This window comes from Epinephelus fuscoguttatus, linkage group LG5 (assembly GCF_011397635.1).
Source record: "Epinephelus fuscoguttatus linkage group LG5, E.fuscoguttatus.final_Chr_v1".
Taxonomy (NCBI): Eukaryota; Metazoa; Chordata; class Actinopteri; order Perciformes; family Serranidae; genus Epinephelus; species Epinephelus fuscoguttatus.
The window spans coordinates 26,686,750-26,711,742 of NC_064756.1; the positions used below are offsets into that span (position 1 = coordinate 26,686,750).

General features: G+C 41.0%; 1 protein-coding gene across 3 annotated transcripts in view; it reads right to left on the minus strand.

The window, feature by feature from the left end:
- Positions 1-24,993, minus strand: part of plch1 (phospholipase C, eta 1) — a 97,096-nt gene that overhangs the window by 7,075 nt on the left and 65,028 nt on the right. For all 3 annotated transcript variants that reach the window (XM_049576860.1, XM_049576858.1, XM_049576859.1), the window contains 11 exons: positions 22,701-22,872; positions 17,930-18,037; positions 14,652-14,807; positions 13,786-13,848; positions 11,963-12,057; positions 7,666-7,763; positions 7,381-7,560; positions 6,330-6,437; positions 3,409-3,533; positions 3,133-3,217; positions 166-312 (listed from right to left, as the gene is read on the minus strand). In XM_049576860.1, the coding sequence (XP_049432817.1) occupies positions 166-312; positions 3,133-3,217; positions 3,409-3,533; positions 6,330-6,437; positions 7,381-7,560; positions 7,666-7,763; positions 11,963-12,057; positions 13,786-13,848; positions 14,652-14,807; positions 17,930-18,037; positions 22,701-22,872 (1,337 nt within the window). The remainder of the gene's footprint in view (positions 1-165; positions 313-3,132; positions 3,218-3,408; positions 3,534-6,329; positions 6,438-7,380; positions 7,561-7,665; positions 7,764-11,962; positions 12,058-13,785; positions 13,849-14,651; positions 14,808-17,929; positions 18,038-22,700; positions 22,873-24,993) is intronic.

Here is a 24,993-nt window from a genome sequence, read left to right on the forward strand (position 1 = left end):
TTAAGTGTGAGTGAGTCGGTCTGTCTATGTGCGTTAAATAACAGAGCTAATGATTGTAACTGGCAGTGACAAACTGTGCCCCCTTTTAAGTTCATGTCAATACACAAAAAAAGTATCTTTTTTCCCTGAAATAAAGCTGAAAAAACAGAGGAATTCTGCACAGACCAGGCATCAGGCTGCTGAAGGCAACGGTCCGTTGACCAATAAAGTCCCGTCCAATTGGGTCATGGTCCCAGACAAGGAAACGCACCAAGACCACCTCTGCCATATGAAGTGTAAAAGACAGAGTCTCCTCCCATACTGGATTAAACCCTAAGGAAAACACACACACACACATATATGTTTATTGTAATCATGATGTGTTTCATCAGTATCTCATCAAACGTATATACACAAGACATACAAAAACCTGGGAAAAAATGAAGTTGGTGGTAGTGATGTGTCAAATTATTTATTTCTTAGATCAATGCCCTGCACACTAATCTCTTAATACTGTTTGGCTCCCAGCTCCACAACCTTTCCCTGAGGAGGCTTCTCCTCCCCCTGTTAGGTGCCCTCATCTTCAATTCCGTCTCATGCAGGCTCCACCCTCTACTGGACTCTTTGGGTAATACTCCCGATTCAGTGGCTTGCTGCTTTGTGGTAACCACAGTGGGGCTTCCCTCAGACCAAATCCCTTGTTTGAACATAAGGAGTTAGTTTTAGGTCGAGAATAATCGAATTAGATGCTTTATCCTCCACCCCGTGAGGAAAACAGGGAGGTAAAATTGCTTTGTGCAGTGGCATGTTATGTTGAATGCACAGCCCCTGTCAGATGCACTGAACAGCTCTTTTTGTGCTCTGGTGATGGTGTGGCCAGTAAGGCCCTATCCAAGAAAGACCTTGCAAGATGGCTTTGTGAGTGCATCTCCCAAGCCTCCAGGCAGGTGGATAGTAACCCTCCCATTGTGGTCGGTGGCCTTGTTCAGCATGGTGAGTGTCTGGGACATATGAACGACAGCTTTGTGGACTATGCCCTGCCCATTCATACAGTTCTATCTCTTGGACATGTCTGGCTTCTTTTCAGGGTTTGTGCTCACACACACAGGACTGGTGTAAAGGGTTGGGTGTATGTCAGCTGTGTTGCACCTGACTCCCCTATGGGCATGATACACCAACTTGTTTCCATGCACCTTGATGACCCTGGAATTGTGGTGTGCAGGGTGTCTATTGCTTGTGTTTAGACCCCTGCAAGGTGAGGCCACAGCTCCACCCAGTTCAGTGGCGTACCACCTGGGTTGGCTGAGGCTCCCTACTTCTCCACTGCCACAGCCTATGTTATGAGAAGTAGGTGGTAACTTTTAGTCCATCAAGATCAGTGTGACTGGGAGGATATTATGTTGCGACAGTGCATTCATTTATCAGGCTCCACCTACTGTACCCAGAGAGTCTAGCAGCGAGTGGAGCCTGTGTGGGATAGAACAAAGGTTACAATACTGTAACCCTAGTTCTATTAGCAAAGACAAAGCCCTCTAACTAGGGGCCCTGTCATTCCTGTGCCACTCGCTGAAGAGGGTGTAGGAGAGTGGGAATCCACCTCCTTATATACTGTGGGGTCCACATGTATTCGGGTATGGTTGTCCTGATTGGCTGCCTACGTTTATGCTTTTCTCAGTATGCGAATGCATGCTCATGATTAGAGGAGTATTACCCAAAGAGTCAAGTGAGGGCTCTACCTGTGCCAATAGAACTAGGGTTACAACATAGTAACCTTTGTTCTGTTTCCATTATGCCTCTAATTAATTAATCTCACATTTGGAAGTGCTCCACAGCTCAAAGCCAAATGGAGGATCTGCATATATATAGTATAGTATGTTTAATACTACCTAAAAGTTAATATACATATAATCTGTAGCCATTTCAAATGTAAAAAAGTGTGGCTGATTTATTTATCCACTCCTTGGTTAGGTTAAGTGTCATATCTATATGGTTAAAAGGTGTGCAACATAGTTTGCTGCCATTCCCTAAATTTGATCAATACAATGTTTTATCAACAGGCCCTTTTCACAGGAGACATTTTCACTTATCAATAGCAGAAAATCTCATGCATTACTAATAATATATTAGTATGTATTAACATCAGCTCAGTTCTGTTTACAACAGGTAAACGGAATTCAACCATGATTAATTTAATGATTTATGCTTGTGCTTTTCTGCCTCTGCCATGACATGTCACAATGTCTTTAATGAGCCTGTTTTGAAATTACAGTGGTGGGTACTTAGTCTAAAATCTTAAAATTGAAGAAATGTGATATTATGTATTACTGATTATCTAAATTATGGATGCCTGGCTAGATGTGACATGAAATATCTGTTACCCTCAAACATTTACTAGTCAGCTTTCTGTAAGGGAAAAAACTGCAGCTGCAGCTGGGAAACAGAGAGGGGGGATGCGACACTCAGATAATAGCTTTTAGAACTTAAAATAATTCTTAAACCTCCTGCAGCTTATTGTGTGGCCACTTGGAGGTAGCTGAAATAAGTTGTGAACACAACACTGTAATATCATATGGTAATATGGTAAACCTGTAAGCAAACAGTTGGTTTTTACATATACAGCAGTTATGGACATGGTATGGTATTCATTTGGACTCCTGTTTCTGGCCACATGGCAAATGCAAGCCTAATTTCCACTCTCTTTTATCTCTGGATTTGGTCTCTACCAACTCCTGAGGGAAATATCTGGCTCTTAAGCTCCTGAAAGCTCCACTATGTTCGCCAGGTAGTCTCTGACTGTGTCTGTCTGCTGTTTGGTACTGAGCAGGTAGTGTGCGGTGGGATTTTAAAGCTTTTTCACTGAAAACAGCTGCCAGAGCTGCAGGCGAAAACCAGAGAGCAGTGAGAGTGAACTTGAACAGCAAACAGTGAACAAATGAGCTGAAACTTGATAATTCTTTGTAGGGTCATCACCACAAGTGACCCCTTTCACATTGTCAAAGTTTTTCCACACTGCCATTTGAAATATTGTTGTTTATAATATCTATAATAGAGTATAAGCAACTTTTTGTCCCGCGAGATGACGTTAAAACATTCTTCAATGGTTCAGTGAGTGCACATTCTGACATAGTTCAAGTTTATCTGTGTGTTTCTAACCGTTGTCATCAACAACTCGTGTCTGTTCCTTGCAGCAGTCAACTGGCAGACCGATGATCTCCACTTCCACAAATGGATCAATAATCTGATAGAGGGGAAAAAGTGCAATAATTTTAATTATTTTATGACACTGAAAATATTCATGCTGAGGTGAGTCGAACATTTCTGAGTAGTCAAGCATACTCGTGCATGAGTGTGTGTGTGTTTGTGTGTGTGTGTGTGAAAGAGACAGATGGAGAATATGTGCACACAGTGTATGTTTTGGTATTTTTATACCTCTCCACGGTCCCCCAGCATGGAGTCTGGTGGTTTGGGCAACTGCTGTCCGCTAATGATCTTAAGAATGAGTTGCTTCTTGGGGTAAGCTGGAAGCGGGTCATCACTGAATGGGTTGAAGGAGCCTGGAGGGAATGAAAGACAGCAGAGCAAGAACTTTAATTTATGTCACCACTCAATCCTAAAATCCAATCCTCTCACATTGGTCTGTTTCTTGCAGTTATTTATAATATTTATATGCAAAATGAAGGGAGAAAATAACAGATATATTCACTGTAACTGATCAGATAATGTTGACTTGGTGGCTACAGTAAATACAAGAGAGCATGAATTCTGTATACTTTAAGGTTTGCGTCATAAACGTTAACAATGGGCCCCTGAGCACAGATATGCAAAAGGCACCACTGTCTCCTCTCCTATAGGGTCAAGACACACAGACTTTATGATGGTTTTGCCTCTGTTTTTGTTGTTTTACATCTCTTTTTAGTAATAAAGAAATGTGTGTTTTTGGCTTGTTGTAGTCATTTTGTGTCTCTTTGTAATTGTTTTGTGTATCTTCATACAGTAGTCACGCTGTGTCTCTTTGAGGTAATTTTGTGTATCTTTGTTGCTGTTTTGTGTCTCTGAGGTCATTTTGTGTCTTTCTTGGTTACTCTGTGTCTCTTTGTAGTCATTTTGTGGCTGTTCTGCCCATTTTTGTAGTTATTTTGTGTCTCTTTGCAGTTCATTTGCATCATATCTTCCTGTGTCTGTTTGTGGTCATTTTGAGCCTCTTCCTGGTTTGTGCATTTAAATCTGGCTGACATTTTGCAGGTGATGAAAAGGAGTGAAAAAAAAAAAACATTCAAGCATTGTAAACTACATGTGTAGCACGACATGAAAGACACACCATTGCCTCAGGTTTGTTTTGTATCCACCTATCAGTTGGTATCTAATTTCAAAACAAATAACGGTGTGACAGAACTATAATGAGGGTGATATTATCTTTATAACCTCAATATCTTGGGGGAAAAAAACCTTGATGCAAAATGTATCACTAATTCTATTTCCTGTATTTGTGCGTCTTGCATTTGAATATTTCACTATCTGAAAATATCAGAGAGGTTCAATGTAGCAAGCAGATAGAAAATATACCAGACATGCAACAGTGTGAAATGTTTTAAATTTAAATGGGAAATCAATATAATTATATAGGTTACTATATACAGAGCTACATATATAGTTCTATTTCACAAAAGCTCCACTTTCTGCTGGAGTGGGTAATACTCTTATCCAATCACAAGCACACATTAGCCCACTTAAATTTGCATAAATGGAGCTAACCAATCCTGATGTGGCTACCTGAATCACGCAGAGCCCATAGTATATAAGGAGGCATATAACCCTCAGATGCCCTTTACCTCTTCAGTGATGACAGTTCGTCCACAGACTGGTCAGAGCAGAGTCTGTGTGAAATAGAATGAAGGTTACGATATTGTAACCCTTGTTCTATTAGTATCAGTGGAGCCCACTACCTAGGGGCACTGATGCTCCTACACTGATCGCTGAAGAGGGTGTAGGGACGAATGTGTGCTCATAATTGGAGGAGAGTATTACCCATAGAGTCCAGTGAAGGGCTTGCCTGTGCTAATAGAACTAGGGTTACAAGATTGTAACCTTCTTTCCCATACCCCATGTATTTATCTCTGTATACCCAATGTAGTTCCATCCCCACACATACCTGTGTTGTCCCCATGCCTCTAACTTATTATTCCACACATCCAATTGCAATCAGTAAACATGGATGGATTACTGAACGGACATGCCAAGCACAGGCCCAATGGCCCCAAGTTTCTAGCCTTGCTAGAGATGCAAAAGATCTGCAATAGACATAACATAACTACAAAAATGGGCAAAATAACACAAAATGACTACAAAGAGACACAAACTGACCAAGAAAGACAAGATGACTATAATAAGACACAAAAACAACTAACAGAATACACAAGATGACCTTAAAGAGATATAAAACCACAAAAAGATACATAACGACCTCAAATAGATGCAGAACAACAAAGAAGAAGCAAAATCTGTCATGATACTGGGTTTTGGTTTCATATTCTGTTATCTTGTGGACTTTGCTTCTGAGTTTTCTGTTTGTGTTTCCTTGTTTCATGTTGTTTAGCTCATATTTAATCTGCTTCCTGTTTTATTATGTAGGTTCTCTCCTCATGTGTCATGTCTGGTTTTACTTCCTGTCTTTGTGTGTTTTCCTGCCTGTTTTCTGCCACACCTGTCTCGTTAAGTCTTGCTTGTTACCTGAGTCTTCCCTTCACACCTGTTTTGTATTAGTCTTGTCTGCTTCACCCTTGTTGTCAACCAACCCCTGTTTCACTCCTTTTGCCCATGTCTTCCTTCTCCAGCTGTGTCTTGTCCTTGTGATTAGTTGTCTGTGTATATACCTGTGTGTTTCCCTTTGTTCTTTGTCAGTCCATCTGCGTACTTCTGCGTCCCTCTGCATTCCTCATTCTGCCATCATCATGCAGCCATCCCTGGTCTTCATGTATTTTCCTGGTTGGTTTAAGTTTGGATTTTTGTTCTGATCCCAGATGGGTTTTTTTGAGTTGCCTGCCTTTATTGGAAGTCCATCGTCAGCTACATTAAACCTTTTGTTGAAAACTTAAACCAACCCGTTGAATCTTTGGGTCCTCTTCTGAACTGAAACCATAACAAAACCACCGCAAAGTCTGTGTGTCTTGCTCCTAGATAGGTGACGTAGTGGGGCCTTTCAGATATCTGTGCGCAGGGGCCCTTGTCTCATAATCTGCCCATGCAAATAAACACCGATTTGCACAATATTTTTTTATTTGTATGAATAAACAACGATTTGTATGCATGTGTTGGTGCTTGTTTGTGTGCATGCAACCTGTTTGTTGCAGTACCTTTACACATGGGAGGGGGCTTGAGGACGTAGCCAATACCTCCATTCACCATGAACTTGGCTCTGTTGAGCTGCATCATCCTGCCCTCGGTCTGGTAGTTCAGTGCGACTGAAAGAGAAGGAAAGAATATTTATTTAGATATAAAGTGTCACTAAACCTCAGTTTTTCAATTATTATACAGATATTGGTGCAGTACACACACACTATAAAAATCCCTGAGGATGCTTAATAGTGTGTAGCAAGAATCATATGAGGAGATGAGGTCTTTACCCTAGTGGTCATTTTGCATTTGTAAAATGTACCTCTTTTTTTTTTTAATTATACATTAATTTATTTCTTTAAGGCTGTGAGTGACAACCTTGAAACTTTAATTGGAAAAACAGAAGGGGAAGGAAACCAGCAAAAAGAAAACAGATACAAAAAGGAAGAATTGCACCTTTCAGTGTTTGGTGTTTTTCTTTCACTTCCTCTCTCCTTTGTAATGCTTTCTGTTTTTGTAAACCTTGAACGTGATTTCTTAGAAATTCAAGAGACCAATACGGCTTTCTGAACAGAAAAAAGAAAAAAAATAATTGGCCGGGACAGGCAGGGATTCCTTGTTTCTTGGATTTCCTGACAATGCTCATCTCTGCCCAGATAAAAATATTCAGTGCCAACTCTTTTTCATTAGCTTATCTTCTCTTTATTTATTTATGTATTTCTCCCTAGTCCTCACAAATTCCTGTTCCAACTGTAGCCCTACAAGTAAACTCACACACGATCACACACAACATGTAGATACATACAGTACACATACATACGTTGCACAACTGAGTTGATGTCCACATACAAATTAGCCTCTGCACTTATGAGCATCGGCAAACTACACACACAATATGCTATGTGTACATGAAGTGTGTGCAGGCCACAAATGAAATCAGTGTGTGTGTGCATGTGGTATGCAGTGTCAGTTAATGTGTAATGACAGGTATGTGGCTTAAGGGAAGGCACCTGGTGTTTTCATTAGCCTCAATACAGGTCAAAAGCTTAGAGTGACAGACAACTGTCTTACCTAACTGACAGCCCACGTTCCAGTAGAACTGGGGGTTAAAATTGGACGAGTCGATACGATAGGCTGAGGGATAAATTCGTGACAGCTGCCTCTGGTTAAAAGCCAGGAATTGTTCGGCTTTGTGATTTACCAGAGATTGGGCTCTGGTCTCACTGAATGACAGAACGTCACCTGGAGTACCTGAAGAGAAACATGGGTTAGGAATGAGAAAATGTCTTTGTGGTAAAGATTGCAGTATGTCTATTTGTTTGTGTTTGTGAAGGTGTCAGATCTTTGGCGTTTCACCTTCATTCAGACACTCCTGTGAGGCAACAGAGTTGGTGAACACCACCAGGTTTGACAGATCTCGACTCAGTTTCATCGTCTTCCTCTTCCTTCCACCCCTAAAACAATTGCCAGGTGACAGAAGACGATTGCAAGAGAGGACAGAAGAGGGTGAGTGAGATCACGTTAAGATATATGAGACAGGTAAAGCAAGAAGACATGCACACAGTCATATACATGTTTAAAAATTTACAGCGGCAATAGCAAAGCAAGGCAAGACAGGACTGTCCATCAGTGAGGCAGCTTGCAAACCGCAGGAAGGAGCATCAAAGGCAAAAAGCTTAATGGGGACCAGAGCGCATGCAGTGCAGCAAGACTCCACATATATACAACTACACACACACACACAGTGATGCACATGCAGTCTTGCACAAAGCCAGTCAGTCAGTCACAAAGCCACTCAGATGCATGCTGCAGGAATCTGCACTGTGACATGCATATATGAATATGCAACCAAAGACCGGGAGAACAAAGAGAGACAAAGGCTTTATATACAGAGCAACTCAGGGGGAAAACACGGCTGGATTTCCATATGTCTTGCCCAGTGCTCACTCACAAAGACAGAGGAGAAATGAGACAGAGGTGGATAAAGATTGTTTGTGAAAGAGAATTGTGCTATATTCAAGCTGCAGATGAAAATGGACTGGATTTCCCCCCTTCATTAGTGATTCATATCAGGGTTGTTTTTTTGTTTATTTAATAACAGTGTGAATGTGGGAAAAGAGCAGGTTGATTCCGATGCTCTGATTTAGGTTTCTTTCAAATGTGAATATCTAATTTGTGGCAATAAAGTTGATAGTGCTGAGAGCAGTGGAAGAGCTCATGTGGCATTCTTGTTACTCCAATGCAACATTTTTCTCATGACTTCATACTAATACCAAAGGGAGGTTGGAAAACAGCAGCAGCAGAGGTTTTCAGTGGAGGTGGAATATTTTGGATGCAATTCAAGCAAACACACATAGGGAGTGGGGGGAAACAAATACATTATATAAACACGTACTTAAGTACAATTTTGAGGTACTTTTGTATTTTAATTTTTGGCTTTTTCACACTTCTACACTGCTACATTTCAGAAGGGAACACAGAATATTTTACTCCGCTAAATTTATATCACAGTTACAGTTATTACTTATTTTTAATAACTTTATATACTTTAAAGTATGTAAAACAGTTAAAATGATCTCCACCTCAACCAGCTGCAACATCAAGTGATGCTTACATGTTAAAGGTGCAGTGTGAAATGCCTGGCCTTATGCTCCAAAGAAACAGGGGGCAGCATTTCACGGGTCTACTACTGAGTCCATGCAACCTAAATTTACAGTCAATAGATATATATTGAAAAAACTACTAACTAACAGCAGGGCAAGAATCTTACTATATAATGACCAAAACTCTGTCTGTGTGTCTGTTCCACCCTTTTCTCTTCACTGACTCTGTCAATCCATGTGAAATTTGGCACAGTGGTAGAGGGTCATGGGAGGATGCGAATGAAGCAATATTACATCAATTGGCCAAAGCAGGGCGCTATAGCAACCGATTGAAATTGCAAACTTTGAATGGGCATATATCATGCCCCGTATGTCGTAGAGACATGAAACTTTGCACAGAGGTGCCTCTCCTCATGAGGAACAAATTTGCCTCAAGAACCCATAACTTCTGGTTTATAGATTTTCCGACATTTTGAATTTTTTGAAAAACACTTCAAATCGATCTCTTCCTAGGAAGTTTGACCGATCTGCATGAAACTCGGTGAACATAATCTAGGGACCAATATCTAAAGTTCCCTCTTGGCACAAGTTGGAAAACTTACTAAAACTGAGCTTCTATAAGGCAATGAATATTGTGGAGGGCGTGGCTCATCACATAAAGGTGTATAACATCTCAAGGGTTTCACCGATCACCACGCAACTTTGTAGGCATATGACCACACATAATCTGAGGGGACCCCTCCATTATTGACCCGATCAAACAAAATGGGGGCGCTAGAGAGCTAATTTCTTATCTAGGCCTAACCGCCATATCAATTTTTACTAAACTTGGTAGATATGTAGAACAGGACACCTCAAGGTGACTGGAGAAATTTAACTCTAATTGGCAACTGGGTGGCGCTATAACAACAGAAAAATGCTTAAAAATGACTGATCGCTGTGGCTCCCCCTGTGGCTGAATGTTTTTTTTTCTCCAAAATTTTTGGTATGACTAAGTCATGGTATGGTATGCTTTACATAATCACGGAAACTGTCAGTATGTCATTCTGTCAGTCAGTCAGTCATCCTACCAGTGCGCCCCACTTTTAAGTCAATACAACATATAAACAATTAACTATCGGCCTTTCAACGTGCTACCTCAACTACTAAAAAGTTTGGGTTTTTTCTAATTTTTGGTCTGACTAAGTCATGGTATGGTATGCTGTATATAATCACGGAAACTGTCAGTGTGTCATTCTGTCAGTCAGTCATTCTGTCTGCCCCACGTTTTTCTACTCACTGACGTGGTCAATCTATGTGAAACTGCACATAGGCATTGAGGATTGGCATAGGTGGAAGGTCACAAAGCTACCAGTGGGTATGGACCAGTATTTAAAATTTGACCGAACTGAGGAAACTCTGAGAGCCGATCAAAATAACACTGGTATCTTATTATCTTTGTGTGTGGCGTTGGACTATATATGCCATAGCTTGCTCAGTTTTAACAAGGCCATAGTAGTGAAAAAACAGGCACATCGAAAAACATGTATTTCATTATGGTTTGTGTTATTTAGAAGAATGTTGTGAGTCAAGCATCAAATCTCATGTCTTTACTTGTCTTAAGCTGTCTCCAGCAGTGGACAGTCACACCTAAATTTACTCATCTTGCTTTGTTTTCTATAGTTTTTTTTTCTTTGAGACTGCTCTCAGGATTGCAGCTCAGCCCTGCGTCCGATCTTTCCCAGTGGCCACTCGTGGTATTGCAGCAAAAAATAATCTCTTGCTGCCCAACAAGCATTTTCTCCATAGAGCACCACTGTAAAAGAGACGTCTGTAAAACTGTTGACAGGACACCTCAAACTGCAAACAAGATCAATTATGACAGATGGAGATTTTATATTTATAAAACTTTCCTTGAGCCGAGAAAAGCGGTTTAAAAATCTGTGACACCATCACAATATGAAGTCTATGAGCTGAGCAGTAACACACAGAGAGAAAAAATTCAGTGGGCCGCATACTGCAGAAGTAAACCCAGAAGCTAGAAACCTCTTGTGGCATATGCGCCAGGTGAGCATCTCCATTCTACTGAATAGGCACCATCTTGGGGTCAAGTATCTATTTATCATTATACATTCATGGTTTATTGTACCACTAACCGGGGACTCTGGGCTGTGCTCTATGTCTTTGATCACTCATGTTGGTCTGAGGGCAGCCTGGACGCTACAGTGACTCACTGTTGCCTCTTGAGGTAATTATAGGAAGTAATAATCTAATATCGAATACAGAAACATAATACTTACTGGAGTCAGTCTGCATAATGAGCACTTTAGTCCATTTTGTTGCCAGTACCATTGTACTTTCACTCAAGTACAAGTTTAAAAGCAGGAGTTTTACTTCAGAGTTTTTGTATAGTGTGGTGTTGCTACCTTTACAACATAAATAAATCTTACTTCTTTAACTACTGGTTTTAATGTCAAAGCAAAGCTGTAAAACTTTATTTTATTATTTATCTTAAAGAAAATATCAAATTAAAGCAGTGGCCAAGGCTGAATAGCATGTCTATATTTGATGATACGATACACAATAAACACTGCTATGAGCCCCCAGAGCTGCGTGCTGAAACTATATGCGATGCCTCTAGTCTTCCACTCAATTTTATTGATCCTGCTGTTCTGTCTTTGGTATTTTGCACGTCTGAGTTAGTCCATAAAGTCTCACTACATTAAGACCACATAATCTGATGTGAGCAGAAAATCGTGATTGAGCAGTAAGGCTTGTAGAGTGAATGCAGCCTTGCATTCCTGCTGTCCTTCATGTACTTTAAATGTATCAAAGGTGATACATGAAAGGAGGAGGAATCAAAACCAATCAGGCTCCCCTTTCTTTGCTGTCAGTGGTTGTGATCGTTCTTTCCCTCACACAAACACAAATGACTGCTGAAGAAGCTTTAGTGGTTTGCATGGCACCACTGATGCCCCGGACTGTGCAAAGCTCCCAGCAGTCAGCAACTATCAAACCTTCCAGTTGTCAGGGATTGTCAGTGTTATATGGTAAAGCAGGTCGAAGGTCACCTGTTGAACTGCCCTCCGGCCTCCCTCCCGGACCCCTCCTGATCGTCGTCTTCCTTGTCCACGCTTTGGCATGACAGCCTGGATTTGGAGTGCCTCTGGACGATGGAGAAACACACAGGAATATATTAAATAAAAGCGCACACATTACAGTGAAGGCAGAAAAGTACGGCCGGCCCATATCCTCATAAATGTGTTAACACAGATAAACATTTCTTTAGTGGACAAGGGTGGCTGATGATGTGTCTTTGGCAAATTGCATGTGTTTCTGTATGATTCATAGAGAGTGTCATTATTGTAGTAGCAGATTGAGTGTATGGTTGCGCATGTCGTTGGGTGTTTTAGGTAAAACGTATGTAATTATAGCCAGAGTGTATTTGGTGCAGTGTGCGTTTTTCCATGAGAGAAGCAACATCTCTATTAGGGCTAAATTGGAGTTGAGGAGAGGATGAGGGTCACAGTAATTACAGGGTTTAGGCCGGTTGCCAACAGATTACATGCACCCATGCATGCACGCATATATACACACACACACGTGGGAGGATGCATAATATGCAAAGAGGGAGACATAAAAGAATGAAGAGGAGATGTGAGTGGGTAAACCAAGGAGGGGGTAGAGGAAGGTAAAATGAAGCAAACGGATAGAGGAGAGAATTCAGAGTGGGAAATAACCAGGCAAGGAAGGAATGTAGAGAAAATAACAAAAACACCCACACACTCACACACTAAATCTATATCACACAGTAAAATGGATCGATACTGTATCTCAAAAGAAAACCTCTAGAAATACAAGGCATCTTAATCAATTCCGCTATAAGTGCAAAACATACATTAGAAACAATCTAAATCAAGACAGGACATGCTTTAGATCTGCATGTGTAATTCACAGATATGCATAATGCAAGCATTCACTGCATATGGAATTAAAGGATATGTGTGGCAGTCTTAATTATGATCCTGCTACCTACCACAGACTGAAATTAACATTACAAAGGGTGTATTTTGCAGATGTATTTTCTCATGTATGGCTTTAAGGAAGATTTATCCATGGGAGAACAGTGAGGAGGCTTCCTCTCTGCTTCCAATAAAAAAACAGATGAGTTGATGTTTGAACAATAAACTCAGTGGCCAGTTTCATGGGAATTCATGGCAAAAAATAACGTAGTCTAATGACACAGCCTTCAAAATTGTTTTCCAGAGGCGCTGGAGGCTGTAGTTTGGGTTGCCATTGTGTTGAATACTGAGTTACACTCACAGATGTAGTTATTTCTAGAGACTGTCAAAGCTCCAGACTCTCTGTCTTTCCTGCAGAGTCTGACAGTAGCCGCTCATGGCTGGTTAGCTCTGACTACCAGCTCTATACTTCTACACTGAGCGGTGGTCAGTCAGTCTCCCCCGTGTCCCCACACACGACACTGCGTAGCCATGCCTCCTACAGTTATTGCTGCCTTACTCCTCTGTTTCATGTTTAAATAAGCTGGAACTTGAGGGTCTAGTTACCCTCTAAGAAGGTCACTTAATCAGTAACTAGACCTTCTTGAAGAGGTGGTCTCAGTCCAGTTGTTTTGGTGTGCACTCAAGTGCAATTGCTGTGTTCACACCTGCCAAAATGAACTGCACTTAGGGGGCAAACAAACTTGAGTTTGATTGAACCGAAACAAACAGGGCAGGTGTGAAAGCACACGAAGTTCTGCAATTCTTGTGACATGAAGTAGCAAAGTTTTTCATTACCAACTAACCTGAAGCTGAACTAACCTGAATTTGCCTTTTCAGACCTCGCACAAATAGATCAAGAATCGAGCACCCTCTCTTCCCCTGCTCCTCACCTTCTGTTTGAGCGTTGTGATGAAGGATCGGCTCTGGGATTTCTTCAGAACCCCCTTGGAGCTCTAGAGACAAGAAGAACACATTCAGAGAGTCTTTTATAAGTGTGTGTGTGTGTGTGTGTGTGTGTGTGTTTGTGTGTGTGTGCGTGCACGCGTGTGTGAGTGTTTGTTTACATTTATGTGTGCGGATCATTTGATGTGAAAATAATCACAACCACATTAGCACCCAGCGAGACACTTAAACCCTAAAGCTGAGTATCTGGAGGAGCTGCATCAGATATCAGCCAATAAAGCAAAGCATAGCCGAAGAGGAGAGTGCGTGAGAAATAAGAAAAAGAGAGAAACTGGAAAAAAAGGAAAATTACAGTAAGAAAAACAGAGAGAAAAAATGCTTTGGAGACAGAATGAGGTGAAGGGGATCACCAACAAAGAAGGATTAGAATAAAGAGAAGGAAACCCTGATGCACAACACCCACTACATTAAATGGCTGTCAGGAAACTGAGGCTTCTAAAAATAGCACAAGAGGCAAGCAGGGAAATTAAATATTAAGTAACACTGCAGACATTTAGTTGCTCATCACTTCCTGTCTGTTTTGACATGCTACGGATAAAGCGCTACCTATGCGTGAACACAGCAGTCCCTTCAGACTGGCATGAAGATTTCCCGCTTGACTGTGTGTTCAGTGTGTTTGACCTGTGAGTGGTGCAGTAACTAGTCCACCCCTTTATTTTCTCCATTTTCCTCTGTGACTAATACCGTGGCCTAGTTTTATCCCCCTCCCCTTCTCTTCCCTTTCTTCTCTTCATCTGTTGACGAGCATGACTCCGCTCCACACGCAGCTCTACACATCGCCTTGGGGTGGTACCTGCCGCAGGTTCTTCTGAAGGCCCTGGCTTGTAGCCCGGAGCAGAGCCCTGATGCTGAAACTGTCGGAATCTTCCTTGTCTCCGATACGAGACTCCTTCAGCAGAGAGTCCAGTTTCTTTCTGATGTGAGACTCCACCTGGTGATGACCGTTGTCCTGTGGGAAAGAAGAGGAGAGTTATTGAGAAGGGGGAAGGAGGAAGAGAGCCGGGCAAGGACGCCAGACACACCAAGGAGGTCATTTCAATAAAAGTGCAAGGACACTTGTATTGACAGGAGATGATGGAGAGCAGTGTCCTCTTAGAGCAGTGACACACATCGTTACCCTGCTAAATATCAACCAGCTGCAGAGTAACTACAGCAGCAGATGTGCACCAACTACATGTATAGAAACTATCAGTGGTGCAATTTTGACTCCTGCGCCACCTGCAGGCATAAGAGTTACAACTTCAGTATTTTTTTCATAGCTGCTGCAAGATAGTGTGTTTAATATTTAATATGGTATATTTTAAACCTGCAAAATATAACTGGAGCATATTTTCTGCTTCATATTTTGACGAGCAAAAAAAGTTACTGCGTGTGCTGTAAAAGCTTCAATGTATTTCATTTTATCTCCCTTTATTTTATCTGTATCTTCTTTTATTTCATGCTTAGAGACAACATCACAAACAAACATCTGAACGAGCTGCATTGCACTTCTGACGGATTATTTAATGCACTAAATGTCAGCGTCACAAAACCCATGTATCACCGCACAAAAGCTACATCACACTTTTAATGCGGCGTTAGTGGCGACTGCTGTGAAAGCACACCAGTTTAATGAGCTCAATACAAAACCTCTCATCAGTGGAAACCTGCCACCACTCTCTTAAAATGGCAATGATCATCCAAAGTGGCATCTGCGGCCTCATGCCTCCAGCTAAATGTGGAAGAATGATGCCATATTCTGTTACACAACAGAACCATCTGGAAAATAAGTGAGTGTTTTCCTGCTTTAAATGTGGTGAGGAGGACCTTGGACTGTATCACGGAATACATAAACAGAATTAAAGATGATTAAAAAAACGGCACAAGGCAAGTTCGAGAGCAATGAGATTCATGACATGTTTCACGTGTTTCTGGGCTACGCATAAAAAAAAAAATGCAACTTCAAATGACTGCATTGACTGAGTATTTATATCTGCACCATTAAGCATTGATTATTCGAAACATTACTGCAATGATGATCAGTAAAACTTTACAAGCACCGACATTACTACCCAATTACTGGAGTCATTACGTTGAGCACAACAATGTCATTAAGATCCCATTATCTAACTTCTGTTTGTGGAGTCTGTATGTGGAGGACGGGGTTTGATTCTCTCACATTAGTCCCTGCCAGACAGGATGTTGTTATGTCTTATTTTTTTTGAATGAATTGATTAAGCAGCACTGAAAGAGAAGCACAAATAGAGCCACAAATAAAGGCTGCCAGACAGAGAGACAGACAGCACTCAGAGAAAAAGTGAAATTGAGACACTTTTATGTTTCTATTTTTTTTTTTTTTACAGAAATATGTGGTAAAGGTAAAATACAAAAACAAAAGTTCAAAGAGCAGAGTTTTGTGATGTTGTTTTATTTATGAAATCTGTTTAATGTGTTGTTTTTGCACTGATTTCAATGAAAAGGTTCATCCTGAACCACTGGTTACTTTGCCAATACATAATATGAAGCCTTTTTTCCACTTACTTCATAACAAAATAAAGGCACAAACTTAAAGGATCACTTCATTTTTTTTTCGACCTGGACCCTATTTCCCATGTTTTTGTGTTTTAGTGACTAATAGGAACAAATATTTTTGAAAGTGTTCCAGTATGGAGTAGGAGTGCTGCAGTCAGCAGATGTGAAACAGGCTACAATGTAATCACTTGGGGCAATTATGCACCATCAATTTATATCCACTAACAATGCTTGTTTTTGCCACTGACAGAGATTCAGATTATTATTCTAAAGGTCTTTGCACCCTGAGTCAGTTTTTTAGTTATGCACAGAAATCTTGTAGATGATTCTGATGCGTTTTATTGTTCTATTCATTGTGAAAATTAACAATACGTGACAAAATGAAAAGACACATTCCTCCTTTGTTACTTATATGGCCGTCATAACTCCCTCCCTGTCTTTCATTGAACTGCATGAAGGGGCGGAGCTGTCCTCCCTCTCTGTCCTCCACATTCTGTGTGCAGTCCACATCTTCCTCCTCGTCATCCTTTCCCACCTGAATATCACTATCTGACCTGTTGAACGTGAGCTGTCTGAGTCATGAAATAATTCTGTGCGCCCCGTTCCCCTGTCTTGTCGCGGCTGTGTCCCGCCGCCACATTTTCTTCACTGATTCTTGGTCAAACGTTTCCAAAGGCTCTGGCGGATGCATAAAAAGGACGGAAATCAAACCTGTTCTGAAAATTTTAAAGACTGACGAAAGTTTCAGACTCAGTGTGCAAACGTGATTGACACAACATGAAGTCATCTTTATTTTTAGACGTGCGACAATTTCAGACAAAAAAAAAAGATCCCTACAGAGATAGACCTTTTGTTAAAGAGCAAGATCCTCTTTGCCCTGAAATTGCTATCATTAAACCCACCAGACCCCATTTAAATAAACAGTAATTTTATCATCATAAAACACACTTCAGTCAAAGTCAAAGTCAACAGAAGCAAAGTAAAACTAACGAAAGCCGTCTTGGTTTGTCTCTGGACTTTTCCAACAATCAACTACTCTGGTTTGGTTGAAATAAAACCTTGATTCACCCAGTTTAAACATGTTGGCTCTGTGCAGGCTGACATTACTGTTTATTTAAATGGAGTCTGATGGGTTGGCGATAGTAATTTTGGGGCTGTTTCCTCTGTAGGGATTCTTTCAGTGATGCTTTCAGACACTTAGAATAACAATCTGAGCCTGTCAGTGGCAAAAACAAGCACTTTTAGTGGATGAAAATTGGCGGTGCCTGATGGCAGGGATCCCAGTTCAGCCTGTTTGGCCACTGCCAGCTGCAGCCTTGTCATGCAATTCTGGACCAATTTCAAAAATTGTTGCTCCCAGTAGCCACTTAGACACAGAGACATGGGAAAATAGGGTCCACTTTGGAGAATACCAAAGATAATGGCTGGAGAATGTTGAAAAGTGACTGACGACAAGGATTTAAGACTCAAGTAATGTGAAGTATCGTCTTTTTAAGGGGCTGTAACTCGATTGTTTATGCATGTTTGCGGCACATAATGTTTACATCTCCTCAGTCTTACATTACTGCTCTTCAGCTTGAAGTCGTCCTCAATTTCATCAGCGCTGTCATCATCGGACACCTCTCCTTCCTCTGCATCTGCAGACAGATAGGCAGGAAGGCTCTTCCCCTGGACAGGGAGAGGACAGAAAAAGACATGAGATGAGAGTGGACAAACATACATTTGACCCAGGCTTATGTCTTCAATCCTCACTCGTCTCTTTCATACACTAAAGCGCCCACACAGGTCACACCTCTAAGGTCATCCAAGAATAACAGCAGAATGCAGCATGTTTTACTCAGGCATTCACTTAACGGCACACAAGCCTATACACACAAAATGCACCTTAAAGTAATGCCCGTTATGTGGCTCCTTTCCCGGTATTTATGGGTAGAGTGAAAGCCAAATATAAGCACACAAGAGGGCAAAAAAATGCACACTCGTGCACACGCCAACAACATGCACAAATTGTACAATCAGCTGCAGATTCTCCGAGAAGCTCCCTGAGCAGCTCGTTCAGCAGAGTGGAAGCCCATTAGTGAGCCATTCTGAAGGTGTGAGTGGGAGTCAAGATTTTCTAAGCTGCCTCTTCCAAAATCAATGGCAGACTCCGAGCTTCCCGTAGTACATCGAGTGTCTCGCTGGCTGACATTACCGCCCTCTCTTCTATCCGTGACTGTCAAAAACCCTTATGCCATTTTCTTTTATTGTCTTGTGACTCTCTGGCCTCTTGCTCCGCTGGGGGATTGAGAGGGGTGAAAGGCTTTCAAATGAGGGCAAAGGGAGAGAGGAAAGAGATGGGGGAAACTGTTAGAGGAGTATAGGGCTTTATAGAAAATCAATAATGCTCTTTCAATTTTCAGACATCTGGCTGAGGAAGGACAAAGACAGAGCTCTTTTTTTCTGGGGAACAATGCAGACTTTCTTCACATAAAAGATAAAGTCGATTTTATTTGGTTCTTAGAAAAAAAATAATCCAATAAATGCTGAGAGCTTTTGCTCCTCGAGATGCTCTCTGTTTCTCTGTGTGAATAACTCCTCCTGTGCTGGTTGATAATAATCTTCTGGGTCTGCGGGCGTCAAAGTGGGAGCTGACTTTCTTTTTTTTAAAAGGATGTTTTCATTCTCATTGAGGATGAGCATGTCATCTGTGTTTTACAGATCATCATGCTGGGCACCCTTCCTGCCTTTTGGGATTACAACAGTAGGTGCTGTGAAGAGATAAGCTTTTGAGGCTGGACATGATGACTTTACATACTGTGAAGTGTGTCATGCAGGTGGACAAGAAAAGCAAACTTTAAATTGCTGCTTTGACTTTTAAAATGATCAGAAGGGTGAAAGAATAACAAAAGTAATGTTACGTATAAGCTTTGCTCAAGTTTGTTGGCATAATAAAAGACCACAAGGTGTGAAACCTATTTTAAATCTTTTTAACTAAATGACAAAATAGGCTCTGTGTCACAACCACCCATATGAGCTTTGCAGAATGACTCATGAGTTGTCTCTGATCATCTGTCACCTCTATGGTTTAAGTTTCTTAACATTTAGGCAATGGGCGCAGGGGCGTTAAGGGCAGGCCATTTTACAACACCCCAGAAAATCTCTGTCTTTTTCACAGCCTAATGTCGGCAGGTATGAAGAGTCAGATCTGTTCTTTGTTTTTGTTGTGTTAGCAATAGTGATGTCAGGTTAATTTGGCTAAGTCAGGGCCATGGAATATTAAAGGGGAACTAATGTTTTTTTCAACCTGGGCCCTATTTTCTGATCTACTTTTGTCTGAATGAGTGATAGGATGTTCAATATGTGACATTTCTCCAGTACGAAGCTAGGGCTGACCTGCCTGCAGCCCGTGAGCGCGCGATATATTAAATAATAGGGCATTCAGACAGCATAAAACAACGTCAAAATACGTCCACTAAAAGTGCATTTCTTTCACACAGGTAGGCTCGGATTGTTAGTATAATTATCCGACAACATAACAGAAAGACGAAATGAACGTCTGTGTTTACCTTTAGCTGGATTCGGACATATTTGTTATATGTGTCAAAACACTTCCTCTGCCTGCTCCCTCTCTCTTTCCTCGTCCGCTCTTCAATGAGCTCTGCGTCCGTGTACTCTGTGTACTCCATGTTCAAATAAATACAGGCAGTCATCAAATTCAAATGGCTCATCCAGTTGGTCAAAATCAGGTAAAAATTCAGTCATGACTACTCCAAACAGTTGCATTTGTAAGCTCACTCCAGCGGTAACTTCCTGCAACAACTCAAGTCTCGCGAGACCAACTGCCGTAAAACACTATAGACTGTATAGTAAAACACCAAAGAAGAAGAAGAAGAAACTTGCGAGGCATGAGATTTCAGAGCCAGACTTTCACTCTCTGAGTGAGTGTTTTGACTTGCCACAACAAACATGTCCTAATTTTTACCCGATTTTGACCAGCTGGATCTGGATGAGCCATTTGAATTTGATGACCGCCCATATTTATTTGAACACGGAGTACACGGACGTACACGGATGCAGAGCTCATTGAAACTGAAAAGCGGACGAGGAGAGAGAGGGAGCAGTGTTACTTCGGTAGCACATATACTAAAATTGTAACAGGCAGAGGAACATGTCCGAATCCAGCTAAAGGTAAACACAGACGTTCATTTCTCCTTTCCGTTATGTTGTCGGATAATTATACTAACAATCCAAGCCTATCTGTGTGAAAACATGCACTTTTAGTGGACGTATTTTGACATTGTTTGATGCTGTCTCAGTGCCCTATTATTTAATATAGCACGCGCTCACAGGTTGCAGGCAGGTCAGCCCTAGCTTCATACTGGAGAAATGTCAAATATTGAACATCCTATCACTCATTTAGACAAAAGTAGATCGGAAGATAGGGCCCAGGTTGAAAAAAACACGAGTTCCCCTTTAAATCAGCCATATTTTATCACTACATCTGAGCCTGTCTTTCCCTTAAGTGTACATAAAATAAGGTTATACGCTTCTTTTTAAAACAAAAAAAATGTAAAATTATCGGTTATCATATCAGTTATCGGCCATGAGAAGCAGGTTATCGGTTAAATTAAGAGAGGGTATTGTTCAGTGTTCATCATATGGATATAGTCTGTAACATCCAGCTTTGTTTTGTTTTTCTCTTTGTTTTTGCATATTGTTAACATACTGGGAAGCCATTCAGTGTTCATTTTGTGGGTAGTTTTCTTCATGGGACTGCAAAAGACTACAGTGGTATTTTTTTCTTTTCTTCTGACTTTATGAAAACAAAATATGTTCCAAAGTTTCAAGTGGCAACTCTTCGCTTTACCGCCGCTTTTATCAAAATTCAGAAATGTCCATAAACACACTAAATAAGGAAATATTTAATCTTGCACATGCTTAATGAGCTATTCCAAAAAATACATTTTTATTTTGTTTGCCAAAAACCCATTCAGAGACAACTAATTCCCCAAGCAGAAATTGAAATAGACTTACTTGGGATTTGGAAGGGGTTTGAAACCCTTTTATTTAACCATGCTATACAGACAGTGTCTCTGAGACCTCAAACAGGTCATCAGTTCAAAAAGCAATCCTCATACAATTAGTACTAAATTTAGTGGTAATTAGTGGTAATAAAATTAGTCATTAGGCATCAAGCTGATAGAAGGACTCAGTGTGTGTTTTGAGCTGTTAAAAAGGGCCCAGGGTCTCCAAAGAGAATATCATGTTTAAAAGACATGGTCACAGGTGACTGGTGGAAAGAAACAGAACCTGAACCACAACCACTCTGTAGCCTCCTTCCTGTACTTCAAACAAACAAGCCATGCTGCTGTCTCCCTGAAGAAGCAGCTGCAAAGCATGCCAGAGTAAAAAACACTGACATTAACCAAAAGATTTCGCAGCGGTCTCTGGTTAATGTTAGTCTGCAATGCAGCGCCTGCGGAGCAACTTTACAATCTGAATGTGTGCCAGGGGTGTTTTAAGGACTGATAATGTGTCCTACCTATAGAGTGACTTAAATTAAAGTTACTAAAAAAACTGCATTATTTATTATGAATCATTTAGGGGATATTGCCGCACTGAGAATATTAGTGAGTTTTCCGAATCTGAATTATGAAAACCAAAAGTGCTGCTAAATGGTTAATGGTAAAGTTTTACTTCCCAGTTTAGTTTTAACCAGGGAAATAAAAGACTGATTCTGTGTAAGCTCTGCAGCAGTGGTAGCAGTGTGTATTTTTCATCTAATTTAAACATGTCTTTAAATATTCATATATTCTTCATGGTTAATTGCAGAATTGCTGTGACTAGTACCAATTTAAATAATGAATAGTTTGACAGACCCCAGCTGAGTCGCCGTGCAGGTTGTCTTTGTGCGTGTGCCCGTTTGTGTATGTGTGTTGGAAAAATATATGTGAAATGCAACAATCTGTCGCTCAGCTATCACACGCCAGCATCTCATCCTTCTCTGCTTTCCCCTCTATGATTAATACAATGACCTAGTTTGTCCTCCCTTTCTGCTCTTCCCTCTCTTCATGTGTTTACGGGCAATAATTAGCTGCCTCGCAGTGCCTCTCCCGCTCCCCATCCTCGGTACAGCAATGCACATGAAGTCAAATATAGAGAGATAACGAGAGCTCCGCTTTCTTGGCCGAAATAAGAGGAAGAAAACGGAGACGTGCTGTGCAGATGCTTTGATTTGCAAGTGCACTTACTGACTGGGCATATTTTAATTTAGCAATTTATGTAGTCATTTAAAAACATGAACTGCAAGTCCACCACCCATCAGCTGTGTCCATAGATGTGTCCTTACTTTGATGAGTATCTTGCCCAGCAGATTCTGAGGACTGGGTAACGTTTTGGAGTCTCTGCTCAGCGCGTCTCTGACGTCCAGTTTTTCTCCAAAGATTTCTCGCAGGTACTGAGCAATCTTCTTCTGCTGCTGGATGCTACAGTGGTTCTCTATGGACAGAATTACTGGGTACCTGAAAGAAGAAATGATTAACATGCATATTAGATTTCCATAAATAACATCAAAACCCATCCACACTTGGAAAACGTGAGTGGAATGCAGCCAGTGGACCGAAGTGAGACTGATCTGCTGATATGAGTGTGAACCAGATCTCAGACTGTACTTTCATTTCTCACTTCCAAACAGCAGAAGAGTGAGGAGGTAAATGATAAAAATACAGCTGCATAAAAACCTCTTCACCTCTGTGGCATGGTGTGTGTGTGTGTGTGTGTGTGTGTGTGTGTGTGTGTGTGTGTGTGTGTGTGTGTGTGTGTGTAAGTGATGTGCGTGTGCCTGTGTTTTCATTTAGAAAAGGTGAAATGACTTGTGGCCACACGGCAGCGCAGCTCAAATGTCAAGTTTGTCAGACTGACAGCTCTCCCTCAGGGGATGCAGCCCTGCTCTCAACTCCACCTCTCATCCACAAAACACACACACACACACACACACACACACAAGTCCTCTGCCAAAGACAAAAAAGAGACAACAGAGAGAGGAACATCCAGAGTCATTTCACTCCGACACACAGACAGCGACATCCAGGAGCTCCTCTCAGGTGAAACAGTGAGGCGGCTCAATGAGCTGTGTAATGTGTGTGTGTGTGTGTGTGTGTGTGTGTGCCAAGACTCACTCCATTTCAATACAGCCAAGGGGCCATTAATCATATCAACAGGTGGCACTGATGATAAAATATTAGCTAAATGTGAAAGGCGAGAACGGCAGAGCGAAGAGAGACGAGAGATAACGCGCAGAATGTTCAATTTATTCATGTGTTCTAGCTGTCAGAATTATTACAGATTATTAATTAATACAGTGCAAGTTCATTTAAGTATACAGATATCTCCAAATTAGCATGTGAAAGACCACATTGAACATATAGTCCTTAATCTAATTAGCAGAGGAATGCAAAGAACTTACCCTCGGCAGAAAAAAAATGTCTTGTCAACTAAAACAATTTAGGAAAAGTACAGTGCAACTTTATCACTCAGTTTTAAAGCTATACTAGTAGACCTGGTTCAACAGTTATTTTCATCATAGAGTCATCTGCCAATTATGGTCTCAGCTAACTGACAATGATTTGGCCTATAAAAGGTTCAAATGTAAAATGCTACATCAAGTAGGACAGGGGTCGGCAACCTTTACTGTCAAAAGAGCCATTTTTGACCATCCCTAGCTAACCAGCTAGGAAGATTGGCCACCGCTATCAAGGTTAAAAAAATTCAAGGAGAAAGTGCAAGGCAGTAGATAGAAATTGTTGAAATGTTAGAACCTTTTTTTTAGTTTGGTATAGAGGCTTCACATTTTTTCAACTGGAGGATGTAAGAATTTTTTTAGGCATATAACAATGATAAATTTAAATTATAATATGAAGAAATAACCCTTTTTCATTTCCACATCTTTTTTTTTTTTTTTTTTTTTTTGTCAAAGCCGCAGGGAGCAACTGGAGAGGGGCTAAAGAGCCACATGTGGTGCCAGAGCCGCAGGTTGCCTACTCCTGAAGTAGGATGAAGAAAAGCAGTGATTCCATACCAAGAAGAAAGTTTGAAATTTTTGCCTGAAAAATGACTATTACACTATTATAAAAAGTTGTTTTTTATTCAGTTGACTTAATTAACTAATCATTTTACCTCTAACCATAGAATTTAAAAAAAAAAAAAAAATATGGGAATTATGGGAATGTCCCATCTACTCTCTGAAATCAGGCATGTTCGGTCGGCTGTTGTGTCTGTCCTTATTTTGCCTTCCTGTTTTGTTGATTGTTAGCATATTTTGATCTGTGATTAATTGCTGATGCAGTTAAAAGAAAACATTTGGAGATAAACCCTTATTTGTGGGCGACTGTGGCTCAGGAGTGGTCGTCTACCAATCTGAAGGTTGATGGTCTTTGCAGTCTACGTGTCAAAGTGTCAAGATACTGAGCCCCAGAGTCCAACCGATGGCTGTGCCATCTGTGTGTGATTGCATGTGAATGTTTATCAGATGAGCAGGAGGCACCTTATGGCAGCCTCACCCATTAGTGTGTGACTGTCTGTGTAAAGAGGTGAACAGTGCTTGTGTTGTCAAGCACTTTGAGTGGCCGTTAAGACTAGAAAAG